General features: G+C 39.7%; 1 protein-coding gene across 8 annotated transcripts in view; it reads left to right on the plus strand.

The window, feature by feature from the left end:
• The window catches only part of ATG7 (autophagy related 7), a 277,334-nt gene that overhangs the window by 57,451 nt on the left and 206,215 nt on the right, over nucleotides 1-13,668 (plus strand). For all 8 annotated transcript variants that reach the window (XM_064362017.1, XM_064362022.1, XM_064362023.1 and 5 more), the window contains 4 exons: nucleotides 1,467-1,555; nucleotides 3,039-3,160; nucleotides 9,307-9,397; nucleotides 11,095-11,239. In XM_064362017.1, coding sequence (XP_064218087.1) covers nucleotides 1,467-1,555; nucleotides 3,039-3,160; nucleotides 9,307-9,397; nucleotides 11,095-11,239 — 447 coding nt within the window. The remainder of the gene's footprint in view (nucleotides 1-1,466; nucleotides 1,556-3,038; nucleotides 3,161-9,306; nucleotides 9,398-11,094; nucleotides 11,240-13,668) is intronic.

Consider the following 13,668-nt stretch of genomic DNA (forward strand, 5'->3'; position numbering starts at 1 on the left):
CATTTGTACATTACTATTAACTCAACTCTAGACATTTTGGATTTCACCAGCTTTTCCTATAATATCCTCTTTCTCTTCAGGATCCAGTCCAGGATACTACTACATTGCAATTTGTTGTCATGTCTCCTCTTTAGTTTCCTCTGATCTGTAATTGTTTCTCACACTTTGTTTTTTTTAATCACCTTGACATTTTTGAGGAGTACTGATTAGTTATTTTTATAGAATGTGCCTTAATTTGCGTTTGTCTGATGTTTTCTTGTGATTAGACTGGGGTTATGGGTTTTTGGAAAGAATACCACTGAGTGAAGTGCCCTTATCACCTGATATCCCTGTGACATCCTGGGTAATGTTAAACTGATTGCTTGGTTAAGGTAATATTTGCCGGTTTTCTCCACTGTAGCGTTACTATTTTTTCTTTGGAAGTAAATCACGAATTGAGCTACCTTTTAGAAGGGGAAGGGTTAAATTTTGCTCCTGAAGAGGGCAGTATTTTTATATATTGTTTGAAAATTTTCTTTAAGGAAGACTTGTCCCTTCACATTTATTCCATTCTTTATTTACATCAGTGTGGACTCATAGATACTTATTTTATACTTTGGGTTGTAATTCAACATCGTATTATTTATATTGTTGCACAAACTGTTCCAGCCTTGGCCATTGGGAACTCTTTCAGTTGGCGCCTGTATCCCCTTGGCATGACCCAGACCATTTGTTTTTTGAATATCTCCTTATTTCCTGGTACTATAAGATGCTCCAAGCTTCTCTTGTATTTTTCCTGCCTGAGCCCTAGAATTAACCATGTGAGAATGGTATTTCAAAGTCAGTATCTGGGTGCTGGATGCTCATTGTCTTTGAAAGGAAGGAAACAGAAAAGTGAAAAATATTGTACATAATGTTCAAAACGCTATGGAAGCAGCGAGGATAGGCCGACTACTTCTTTCAGGGAAAGTCTTCACTAAAGAAATGGTATTTTAAATTGAGTAGGGTTTTCCAGATGAAGATCAGGATTGGAGTGGGATGGGAAAGGGGAGGAGGAAATATATGTTAGCAAAATCACGGGTAACTGGCTGTTTAACTTGATCTGACTAAAAATGAGGCATTTTCACAGATTATATTTTTTTTCTACAAGAGGATCTCTATGCAAGCCCTGTTGACTGTCCTCCTTCATTCCCCATCTTCCTTCCAGTCTTTCTTCCTTTTAAATGTACTTAGCTCCTACTTTCTGCCAGGCCCAATGCAAGGCACAGGGTGTGCAGACAAGAATTTGATAGCCCCTACCATCAGGAAGTTCTATATCCAGAGTGACATCCTGTGGCTTTCTTCTTCTCCCCTTAGCCCTTTTCCAGGTGTCTAATTTTTAAGGCTTTGCAGAAAGCATAAAAAAGCAAAGAGGAAATATAAGCAACATCTGTATTGTGAAGCTGACGTGATACTTGACTCACTCAGAAAGTCTTTTTTGTTCACAGATAACAATTGGTGTATATGATCCCTGTAACTTAGCCCAGTACCCTGGATGGCCTTTGAGGAATTTTTTGGTCCTAGCAGCCCACAGATGGTATTTACAAGAGTGTGTGTTTGTCTGTCTGTCTGTCTGTCTGCCTCTGTCAGTATGTGTTTTACAATGTGTCTGTTTCTATCCGTATCTCTGTTTTCCCAAATGCATTTTTTTTTTTCATTTTGGGCATGGAAACCAGGCAATCAGTAAATCAGTCATAACCCAATTTCCATATGAGGCTTAATCAGGTCTGTTAGGGAGCCATATACTCTGATCATTCTGTACTAAAGATGTTTTAGCATATGGTAGAGTTGGTAGCCACAGGTCCTGACACAAATTCTGTCACCCTCCCTTCTAGCTGTCTGGGTTGCTTTCAGATAGGAATTTTCTACTGCTGTCATTCTCCATTTTTCTTAACCCTAAAATAATTAGAGGATATCTTAAAAGCCTATATACATTTGAAAAGATGCCCAATATCATGTCATTAAGGAAATAAAAATTAAAACCATAATGAGTTGCTTCTACATATCCACCAAAAGTATTTAACAAAAACGTCCACACCAAGTGTTGTCGACAATGTGGAGCAACTAGAACTCTCAAATACTGCTGGAAAAATGTTGAGCAGTATCTACCAAAATTAAAAATATCTATGGCTCAGCAGTGTTACTCTCAAGTAGATTGCTCACTAAATACATACATAGATAGAAGCAGAATACATTTACAAGAATGTTTACAGAAGCATTATTCTTAATAACCAAAAGCTGGGAATAACCCACACATTCTTCAATAATGAAATGAATGATAATTTATAGTATATCCCTTACAATAAAATACCATGTTACAGTGAATCTGAGTGAACTATTAACAGAAATCAACATTGATGAATTTTAAAAGCATAATATTAAGCGGAATAAGCTGGACCTAAACAATACATATTCTGTGATTCCATTTGTGTAAAGTTCAAAATAGGCAAAACCAATGTATGGACTTAGAGTAGTTGTTACTTTTGAAGGGAGTGGTTAATGACTGAGAGAAAGCATGAGACAGCCTTGTTTATACTTGGGATTTGTGTAATTTTCTTTGTGTCTACTTATAAAAATGTTTATTTAAAAATATGAAGATAGATAAATTACAGACTGTCCTTTGAGGGAGACAATCCACAATTATCCAGGTGGTAAGTCTACAAAGTGCAAATGGACTTCCTAACTACTGACTGAGGTGCTACTGCTTAGAGGTTTTTTTCTAAATGTCTTGTGAGCATTTTTTCCCTGCATTTAAATATTTGTCAGAATTATTTATGTGCAATACGATTGTAATATAAAATTCACCTCAGCCAGTTTATTGTTCAGCCTCATTGGACAGAGAAACCATAATATGAATATGTTCAAAAAGGTTAAGACCATCTCCCTCAGTTGTCAGAGGGGCATAATTACAATGCATTGAATTCTCTCCAACTGGTTTGCTGAAGCTCTTATGTGAGCTTTTTCTTTTCCTTCCTTTTAACAAAAATAATAAATAAATAAAAATCCGGGCATGACAACAGGAGTAGCAGTTTCCAGTCTGTTGAAGTCCTTTGCTTCCGTGACCGTACCATGCAGGGGGCGAGAGATGTTGTCCACAGTATTATCTTCGAAGTGAAGCTTCCAGAAATGGCATTTAGCCCAGGTAATTTGCTGGTGTTTGAAAATGCATATAATTATCATTTATCAGAAATGGAACCAGGTTTACTTTCTTTTCATCCCTTCACAATGGCAGAAGAAAGGAAGAGAAAAGTGCAACTAGTACCTCCTTGCCAATGCAGACACCTACTTCGAACAGAGGGCACGCTCTGCTATTCAGACTGGAACAAAGGCAAAGATTGTGACCAGGAAATTTTCTCTAGGCATTTTTTTCAGTCTTCAAGATTTGTTCTCCTCTGCCCCTTATTTTCAATTTTACTTTTGTTTAACACAAAATCTTTATTCCTGTCTATTCTTAAAGGAAGGATGAAGTGTTTTCTTGTTTTTTTTGTTTGTTTGTTTTTTGAGATGGAGTCTTGCTCTGTTGCCAAGCTGGAGTGCAGTGGCATGATCTCCGCTCACTGCAGTCTCCGCCTCCTGGGTTCAAGCAATTCTCCTGCCTCAGCCTCCTGAGTAGCTGGGATTACAGGCACGGGGGCACCACACCCAGCTAATTTTTGTGTTTTTAGTAGAGACGGGGTTTCACCATTTTGGTCAGGATGGTCTTGAACTCCTGACATTGTGATTTGCCCCACCTCAGCCTCCTAAAGTGCTGGGATTACAGGCGTGAGCCACCGCGCCCGGCTAGGAAAGATGAAGTATTAATGTGCTTACGTGTTTATTTGTTATGTACTTAAAGTTGTGTGTGATCCTGTTCTCCATATAGTAAAGTAAACAAAAATGCCATTTCTCCTTCCACATTTAATATCTTCATTTGATCTTTATGGGAGGATCACCAGCTTTTATCTCCATTTTATAAATTTAGAAACTTAGAGACATTTTATCTATAGATTAAATATGTGTATGTATTTGTATATATATACATATATGGAGAGATATTTTTACATATGTCACAGAGATGGAATACCTACTCAAGTTTGAGTGAAATAAGGATATAATGCCCTGCGTTGAGAGTATTTCTTATCAGGAATCCATGTCCTGTGTCAAAGTCAGAGCACAATTTCTGGCACGTCATAGGTGCTTAATAAATGTTATGTAAATTTCCTAGCTCAAACCGCAGCACTTTTATATTTCTTGCCAAAATAGTCCCTCATCTCTATGTGATTTGTATGCTTTTCAGAGCACATTCACAATGTGTATATATATATAAAATGTATATATATAAAAAATGTGTATATATATAAAAAATGTATATATATAATGTATATGTATATAAAATGTATATATATATGTAATGTGTATATATATATATGTGTACATATATATATTTTTTTTTTTTGAGGCAGAGTCTAGCTTTGTCACCCAGGCTGGAGTGCAATGGCCTGATTTCGACTCACTGCAACCTCTGCCTCCCAGGTTCAAGCAATTCTCCTGCCTCAGCCTCCCAAGTAGCTGGGATTACAGGAGCCTGCCACCACACCTGACTAATTTTTGTATTTTTAGTAGAGGTGGGTTTCACTATGTTGGTCAGGCTGGTCTTGAACTCCCAACCTCAAGTGGTTCACCCACCTTAGCCTCCCAAAGTGCTGGGATTACAGGCGTGAGCTACCGAGCCAGGCCTCACATATATTAATTTGTTGTTCCTCACACCATCTTCATGGTTCGAAGGCACATTTCTTTCCTTATACCATAAGTATGCCTTAAAATGTGTGTGTGATGGGGAGATGGTGTCAAAATCTCTTCCAAGGCCGGGCGCAGTGGCTCAGGTCTGTAATCCCAGCACTTGGAAGGCCGAGGCAGGTGAATCACCTGAGGTCAGGAGTTGGAAAGTGGCCTGGCCAACATGGTGAAACTCCATCTCTACTAAAAATACAAAAATTAGCCAGGAGTGATGGTGGGTGCCTGGAATCCCAGCTACTCAGGAGGCTGAGGCAGGAGAATCACTTGAACCTGGGAGTGGAGGTTGTAGTGAGCCAATTATGCTGCTGCATTCCAGCCTGGGTGACACAGCAAGACTCTGTCTCAAAAAATATATATATATATTCTGAGATCTTTATTCTAGAGTGCTAAAGTCAGAAGGATTCAAGATTGGCTCAGATGACATTTTTTCAGCGATTCAATGCTCTAACACAGATGTCTTTACAGACTTCGAAAGATTGACAGAGTACTTCTGCTTGATCAGTCAAAGGAGGAAACTGCGTTTCAGTTTAGAGCCTTTGCCTTTCTGTTGTCTTTAGATATTTGCATTGGATGCAGCACCCTCTTCTGGCAAATTCTAAAATAGCGCCTGTGTATTGTTAACTTATGTGCCATACCTTTGTTTTATTAAACCACACTTAAAGATAGTCACAGGGGTGTACAGTCTTTTGGCTTTCCTGGGCCACATTGGAAGAATTGTCTTGGGCCACACATAAAATACACTAACACTAATGATAGCTGATGAACTAAAAAAAAAAATTGCAAGGAAATCTTATAATATTTTAAGAAAGTTTATGAATTTGTGTTGGGCCACATTCAAAGCCACACTGGGCCGCCAGTTGGACAAGTATGGTCTCAGGGAATGAGGTGAGAGTTAACTAATGTGGATCTGGTTTCTATGTCTGACAAGCTGCCAGGCACCATCCATGAGGTACTCACTTAATCTTGCCAACCACCCTGTGGGGAGTCAATTTTCTTTCCACTTCTATGACAAAGGCACTGAGTTATTCTTACACCCTACTCTCTATGGTAAGGCTCACGCTTCGCTTGATGATGTTGACTTTTTTTTTTTTTTTTTTTTTTTTGGCTACAATGTCTCACTCTGTCGTCCAGACTGGAGTGCAGTGTCACAATCTCGGCTCAATGCAACCTCTGCCTCCTGGGTTCAAGCAGTTCTGCCTCAGCCTCCTGCGTAGCTGGGACTACAGGCGCATGCTACCACACCCGGCTAATTTTTTGTATTTTAGCAGAGATGGGGTTTCACCATGTTGCCTAGGCTGGTCTGACTCCTGAGCTCAGACAGTCCGCCTGCCTCAGCCTCCCAAAGTTCTAGGATTACAAGCATGAGCCACCACACCTGGCCAATGCTGACATTTAAACCCAGGAACCACACTGTACATTTCCATTCAAGAAAGGTTTTCTGTCATCCAATAAAGCCTTTAACACATCTTCTTTATGCCTGATATCAAATGTAGATTATTTAGCTTAAGAAAGGCAAATGAATTTCCTGTTTTTCATGTAAACTAGTATGTTCCCTCTTAGCTGTAAATAAAACTTTACAGTAAATACAACTTTATAAAGAATTCTGGCCTGGCGCTGTGACTTATGCCTGTAATCCCAGCACTTTGGGAGGCCAAGGCAGGCAGATCATGAGGTCAAGAGATCAAGACCATCCTGGCCAACATGGTGAAACTCCATCTCTACTAAAAATACAAAAATTAGCTGGGCATAGTGGCATGCACCTGTAGTCCCAGCTACTTGGAAGGCTGAGGCAGGAGAATCACTTGAACCAGGGAGGCGGAGGTTGCAGTGAGCCGAGATTGTGCCACTGAACTCCAGCCTGGTGACAAACCGAAACTCTGTCTCAAAAAAAAAAAAATTCTCATTTAATTTGGTGTATATCTTACAGATTATATGGAAGCAGGTATGGTAAATTAAATACTATTGCCATATGTGGTATTTTTTTCATTATTAACTTTAAAGGGCATCTAATTTTCTTAGAAATGGCTATACCCTTTTTATTTTTACTTTTTGAGAGATGAGGTCTTCTTATGTTGCCCAGGCTGGCCTTGAACTCGTGGGCTAAATCCTTTCTCCAAGCCTCCCAAGTAGCTTGGACTAGACATGAGCCCAGCATCTGTAACCTTTTAAGTATAGAGAGCTTTTAATTTGAAATTATGATGTTGTTGTTTTTTTTCTGATAATTTCTAACCTGTAACGGGAGAAAACCTAGACTGGAGTTACAAATTACAGTATGAGGCTGTGATTCTGTAGTTCTTGTCAAGTTCCTGTGCTGTATATCAGAGACACATTTTTAAAAAAAAACTTTGAGGTTTAGGGGTATACGTGGTTTGTTATGTAGGTAAACTTGTTTCACAGGGGTTTGTTGTGCAGGTTATTTCATCAGCCAGGTACTAAGCCTAGTACCTAGTAGTTATTCTGCTCTTCTCCCTCCTCCCACCCTCCACCCTCAAGTAGGCCCCAGTGTCTGTTATTCCCCTTTGTGTCATGAGTTCTCATCATTTAGCTCCCACTTATAAGTGAGAACATGTGGTATTTGGTTTTCTCTTCCTGCATTAGTTTGCTAAAGATAATGGCCTCCAGCTCCATCCATGTTCCCACAAAAGACATGGTCTCATTCTTTTCTATGGCTGCATAGTATTCCATGGTGTATGTATACCACATTTTCTTTATCCAGTCTATCATTGATGGGCATTTAAGTTGATTCCATGTATTTGCTGTTGAGAGACACATTTTTTAATTCAATCTAAGAATAGTAATAAAATCAAACAAAATATCAATGAGTGGCAGGTATGAACTCTTTTTTTTTTCCCCACAGAAAAATAATTCTGAAATCTTAACCTCTTTAAGAAACTCAAATTTGACTTTGTGTGATGGCTAATGCCTGTAATCCCAGCTACTCCAGAGACTTAAGCTGGAGGATCACTTAAGCCCAGGAGTTCAAGACCAGCTTCAGCAACATAACAAGACCCTGTTTCAAATAAGAAAATTTTATTATTTCAGTTTTAATTTTTCATGGCATTTTAAAAAAGCCAAATCAGAGTACCCAATTTAAAAGGAGAATGACATTTGCTTTCTGGCTTCTTGCTGTGAATGACACCCTCAGTCAAACTGGGGCCCAAGTAACTTTCAAGGATAATTGGCCTTATGGTTTCTCATTGGTCATCCTATCGCAGAAACAAAAGATCATGTAAAGGAAATCAGTACCTTCTTGGTTCCATCATTATATTGGGCAAACTATTCTTTTTTTAATGTCAAAAGCTGAAAAATTTCCCAAGGAAAGGAAAATTTTGATCTTGATAGAAATTCAAAAGTAGGAGAATGGACAAAGAAAACCAGCGTACAATTAGAAACAAAATGAAAATTCCCCCTCCTAGTCCCGTACATCTTAACTTCAAGTCAAGGAGTTTCTGTTTTTGCAGAGCCTGCTGCTTAAGGCAGACAGTGAAGATGGTGCTGGAAGTGTAGGCTGTGGTGGGGTGAATTCCTTGCTCAGGAGTTCAGGCTTTATTGTGAGCAGTGGGAATTCAATGCGAAAGGGGGAGCAGCAGAGGTCCAGAGATGCAGGGAGCGAAAGAGAGTGGGTGGATTCACTAAGAAGATTTACAAGGCTGTGGTTTCACCAAGCAAGTCTCAGAGCTTTTGTCTCCCTCATGTGCAGTGTGAATGGCCAGGTTTCAGTGATACGTGGGGGCTAGAATATAGAAGATAGATAAAAGTGTAGAAGCATTTCCCAAGTCTGTTTAGCCACAGGATCCTTATCCTCTGAGATTATTGAATAGGACACACTTTGGGAACTGCTGGAATTGGAATTGACTGGAATTACAGAGGCTCCCATAGCAGGGATTAAAAGCGGGCAGTGGGAAAGGGAGAAGTCAGAGAAGGGAAAGTTCTGAATGGATACAGATGCGCTTAAAGGAAAGGGCAGCTTAATTAAAGGACAGTCACCTTGGACTGTGATCTACACACAGGTGTAGTGACAGAAAGGCTGAGCAGAGGGACATGATAAGTATGAGCAACAGAAGGGACACGCTGAATTTAGAGGTTCAAATCCCAATAGGAACTTCAGTGAAGGTGTGCTGCAGTTACATTGGCTTGGCTTGCTTAGATAGAGAGGCCTCAGTGGGGTTACGCCTACCCCAGATAATATCTTTTTCTTTTTTTCAACTTCTAGTAACAGTGAAAGTTGAGGCACCTTGGGGCAGAGTTGAGGGCTATTTCAGAAGCTCCTGTGCAGGAAGATTGCTTGGGACTGATGGTCTCTAAACAACATTCCCAGTAGCTGAGGAAGATGGGGAGGCAACTGTGGCAAGTCCATGGAAATTCAGGCCCTCAGGTCTCTTTTAGAAAGAAGCAAAGTATCAATGCATGGGCCATTATAAATGTCAGTCTTTTTTATACAAGCTTGCTGTTTGATCTGTTTGTTTTTATTCTTCCCTCCTTCATTAAGCTTTGTGTTTTATTTGCTTTAAGATTGTCCTAAAGCAGTTGGATGGGAAAAGAACCAGAAAGGAGGCATGGGACCAAGGATGGTGAACCTCAGTGAATGTATGGACCCTAAAAGGTATATTTTGGAAGCTGTTTTCTCCATTTGGGCTTTTTGTAACCAAGACACACACCAAGTTCTGTCAGGCCAACGCAGCATTGTGGAATTCATCCCAAGTGGTGCCATTCATGCTGCTGTGTGTTATTCTGCTCTTTAATTGAGGTTTGGTTGTGAGAATTAATATTGACAATGGATATCCTGAAGGGTACACTGTTTGTCTGTTCTAAATATTCTAAATTTTGTTCTTGTTTCAAGCTCATGCTCTCAGACCACCAGTGTAGTGTACCTGTACTGTCTTTCGATCCTTTAAGGATTGTCCTATAGCTTGGTCCTATTGGCCTACGTTTTTTTTTTTTTCTTCTGAGATGGAGTCTCATTCTGTCACCCAGGCTGGAGTACAGTGGCACGATCTCAGCTCACTGCAACCTCCGCCTCCCAGATTTGAGCGATTCTCCTGCCTCAGCCTCCCGAGTAGCTGGGACTACAGGTGTGCACCACCATGCCTGGCTAATTTTTTGCATTTTTAGTAGAGACAGGGTTTCACCATGGTAGCCAGAATGGTCTCAATCTCCTGAGCTCATGATCTGCCCGCCTTGGCCTCCCAAAGTGCTGGGATTACAGGTGTGAGCTACCACACCCGGCCTTCCCCCCACCCAAGATGGAGTCTTGCTCTGTCACCCAGGCTGCAGTGCAATGGCACTATCTCTGCTCACTGCAACCTCCACCTCCTGAGTTCAAGCAATTCTCCTGCCTCAGCCTCCCGAGTAACTAGGATTACAGGCACACACCACCATACTCAGCTAATTTTTTGTATTTTTAGTAGAGATAGGGTTTCACCTTGTTGTCCAGGCTGGTGTTGAACTCCTGACCTCATGATCTACCTGCTTCAGCCTCCAAAAGTGCTGGAATTACAGGCGTGAGACACCACGCCCTTCCCTTATTGGCCCACCTTGAAGGATATTAGAAGAAATATTTCATGGAAACCAGTATTGTGTCTAAGGGTGAATCTGAGTGTACTCTTTTTTCTTTTTCTTTTTTTGTTTTTTTGAGATGGAGTTTTGTTCTTGTCACCCAGGCTGGAGTGCAATGGCATGATCTCAGCTTACTGCAATCTCTGACTCCCTGGTTCAAGCAATTCTCCTGCCTCAGCCTCCCGAGTAGCTGGAATTACAGGTGCCCGCCACCACACCCAGCTAATTTTTGTATTTTTAGTAGAGACAGGGTTTCACCATGTTGGCTAGGCTGGTCTCGAACTCCTGACTCAAGTGATCTGCCTACTTCGGCCTCCCAAAATGCAGGGATTACAGGCGTGAGCCACCGTGCCCGGCCTGAATGCACTCTTTATTAAGGAGATATGGGAGAAATTTCTGTTTTCAGTACTAGGAAAAACTTTCCTTTTAATCAAGTGGTGTGTTTTTATTCATGGACACCATGATTCCTTTAACTGGTCATGCTCTTCCCTTTTCACCTTTGCTGCTGGGAGCTCAGTATCAAATTTGTGCCCCCCACCCCCTCATTGCAGAGGACTCCAACAGCGTGCTGCTGTGTGGGAGCCTTTCTCCTCCCTGCTTACCCTCCAGCTTCATCTTCTTTTTCCTTTTATCCTAATTTCCTTATTATTTATTTCTTATTTTCTTGCATAGCCACTTGATATCTTTTAGGACAAGATTATTGCACAAATGAGTGACTGAATAAGTAAATCTCTCCTTTTCTAGGTTAGCTGAGTCATCAGTGGATCTAAATCTCAAACTGATGTGTTGGAGATTGGTCCCTACGTTAGACTTGGACAAGGTTGTGTCTGTCAAATGTCTGCTGCTTGGAGCCGGCACCTTGGGTTGCAGTGTAGCTAGGACGTTGATGGTAAGTCGGGGTTGGGGGTACAAAAGGCACCTTTGAAATTGCAGCTTCTCTTCTTGTTTTACTCTCCATGATTGCTTTCCATCTCCCAGCTCCCCCTCCCCTCCTTCTCCCCCTCCCTTCCTTTTTCCTTTTCTTGTTATCTTTTTAATTGTAAAAGAAATACAAGCTTTTGTCATCAGATAGAAACAGGAAGTCTCCCACACCCATCCTAAGTCCCATTTCCCATTAAGCAGACTTTGTAGATTAGTATGCAGCCTCTTTCCCAGATGTTATTGTAGGCATATCTAAATATAGAGAAATCTTTGTTATCTTTGCTGATATTTATTTATATTTATAAAAATTAGATCATAACATATGATCTTTAACAGATTTTTAACTAGATAAAAAAATGACTGTGGCTACCTTTCTATGTTTCCATAGTATGTATATGTGGTATTTTGTTGTATGACTATGTTCTTAGTTTATTGAATCAATTTCAGGTTGCTTTGTATTTTTTTCTATTAGAGACTGTTCTCTATTAGAAAACATTCTTATACTTGTATGTTTGCATATCTATAGGATTTTTTTTTTTTTTGGGAAAAAAGCCCTAGACACAGAATTGCTGTGTTAGAGAGAGTATAGAATTTGAATATAAATATTTTAAATATTTATGTTTTTCATTAATTTTTTTTTGAGACAAAGTCTTAATCTGTCACCTAGGCCAGATACAGAGGCATGATCTCAACTCACTGTAACCTCCGCCTCCCGAGTTTAAGCGATTCTACTGCCTTAACTTCCTGAGTAGCTGGGATTACAGGCATGTACCAGTACACCTGGCTAATTTTTTGTATTTTTAGTAGAGACAGGGTTTCACCATGTTGTCAAGGCTGGTGTTGAACTCCTGACCTCAGGTGATCCGCCTGCCTTGGCCTCCCAAAATGCTGGGATTACAGATGTGAGCCACTGCACCCAGTCAAAAAATTTTTTAAAACTAAATTGCTTTCCAAAAATGTTATACATGTGAGACACAGAACTTTTTTCCATACTCTTGCCAAAATTGGATATATCAACTTTTGAAATCTTAATCAGTTAAGTAACATTTATTGTTTTAATTTGTATTTCTTTAATTAGCAAGGATGAGTTTAATTTTTTTTGTGTGTTTATTTTTTTTTTATTCATGTTCTTCAGGTTGTGTTTCTTTCTTTTATTTATTTATTTATTTTTTTTGTTTTTTTAAGATGGAGTCTCACTCTGTCGCCCAGGCTAGAGTACAGTGGCATGATCTCGGCCTCACTGCAACCTCCGCCTCCCAGGTTCAAGTGATTCTCCTGCCTCAGCCTCCTCAGTAGCTGGGATTACAGTCGTGTGCCACCATGCTTGGCTAATTTTTGTATGTTTCATAGAGATGGAGTTTCACCATGTTGGTCAGGCTGGTCTTGAACTCCTGAACTTGTGATCCACCTGCCTTGGCCTCCCAAAGTTCTGGGATTACAGGCGTGAGCCACCATGCCCAGCCTGGGTTGTGTTTCTTTTATTGATTTAGAGTTCTTTTTATTGGGGCAATTAACTTTTTTTCTGTAATGTTTTTCTCAATTTATCTAAGATGTCTTTAACCATATAAAGTGTTTTTCTCAATTTATCTAAGATGTCTTTAGCCATATAAAAATTTTTTGAGCCAGTCGCAGTGGTACACACCTGTAATCCCAGCACTTTGGTTTGCTTAGTTGAGCAGATCACCTGAGGTCAGGAGTTTGAGATTGGCCTGGCTAACCTGGTGAAACTTGTTTCTACTAAAAATACAAAAAATTAGCCAGGCGTGGTGGCATGTGCCTGTAATCCTAGCTACTGGGGAGGCTGAGGCAGGAGAATTGCTTGAACCCGGGAGGTGGAGGTTGCATTGAGTGAGATTGCACCTTGCACTCGTGCAACTTCATCTCAAAAAAAAAAAAAGTTTTTTTCAGCTTTAATTATTATATGTGTCAGTCTTTTCCTTTGCGGCTTACGGAACTCTTGTTTTTATGTTAGGACTTTATGAATGTGGAAATTTTTTGGTTACATGATAAGGGGTAAAGATCTAGCTACTTTTACACAAAATGCATTTTTAGTTGCTTTAATGGCATTTATTCAGTAATCGAAATCATCATTTTTCTGTCTTTATCAAATGCTAAGCCCCCTTATATACCTGAGTCTCTTTGTGGATTCTCTATTTTGACTCATTGATCTATTATTTTTATATTTGTACTCACTGTTTTAGTTAAAATTACAATGAATTTATAGATAAATTAGAAGGGATTGATGTACTTTTATGACATTAATCCTTAGTCCTAGGAGCATGGTGTATCTCTTAATTTAATTAGATCATCTTTGTCTTTCAGTAGCATTTTCTTTATATAGGCCTTGCACATATCTAATTTAGTTTAAATATCTTATTTTTACATATTTAATGATGT

This window comes from Aotus nancymaae, unplaced genomic scaffold (genome assembly GCF_030222135.1).
Source record: "Aotus nancymaae isolate 86718 unplaced genomic scaffold, 86718_ANA_hifiasm-v0.15.2.pri h1tg000046l, whole genome shotgun sequence".
Taxonomy (NCBI): domain Eukaryota; kingdom Metazoa; phylum Chordata; class Mammalia; order Primates; family Aotidae; genus Aotus; species Aotus nancymaae.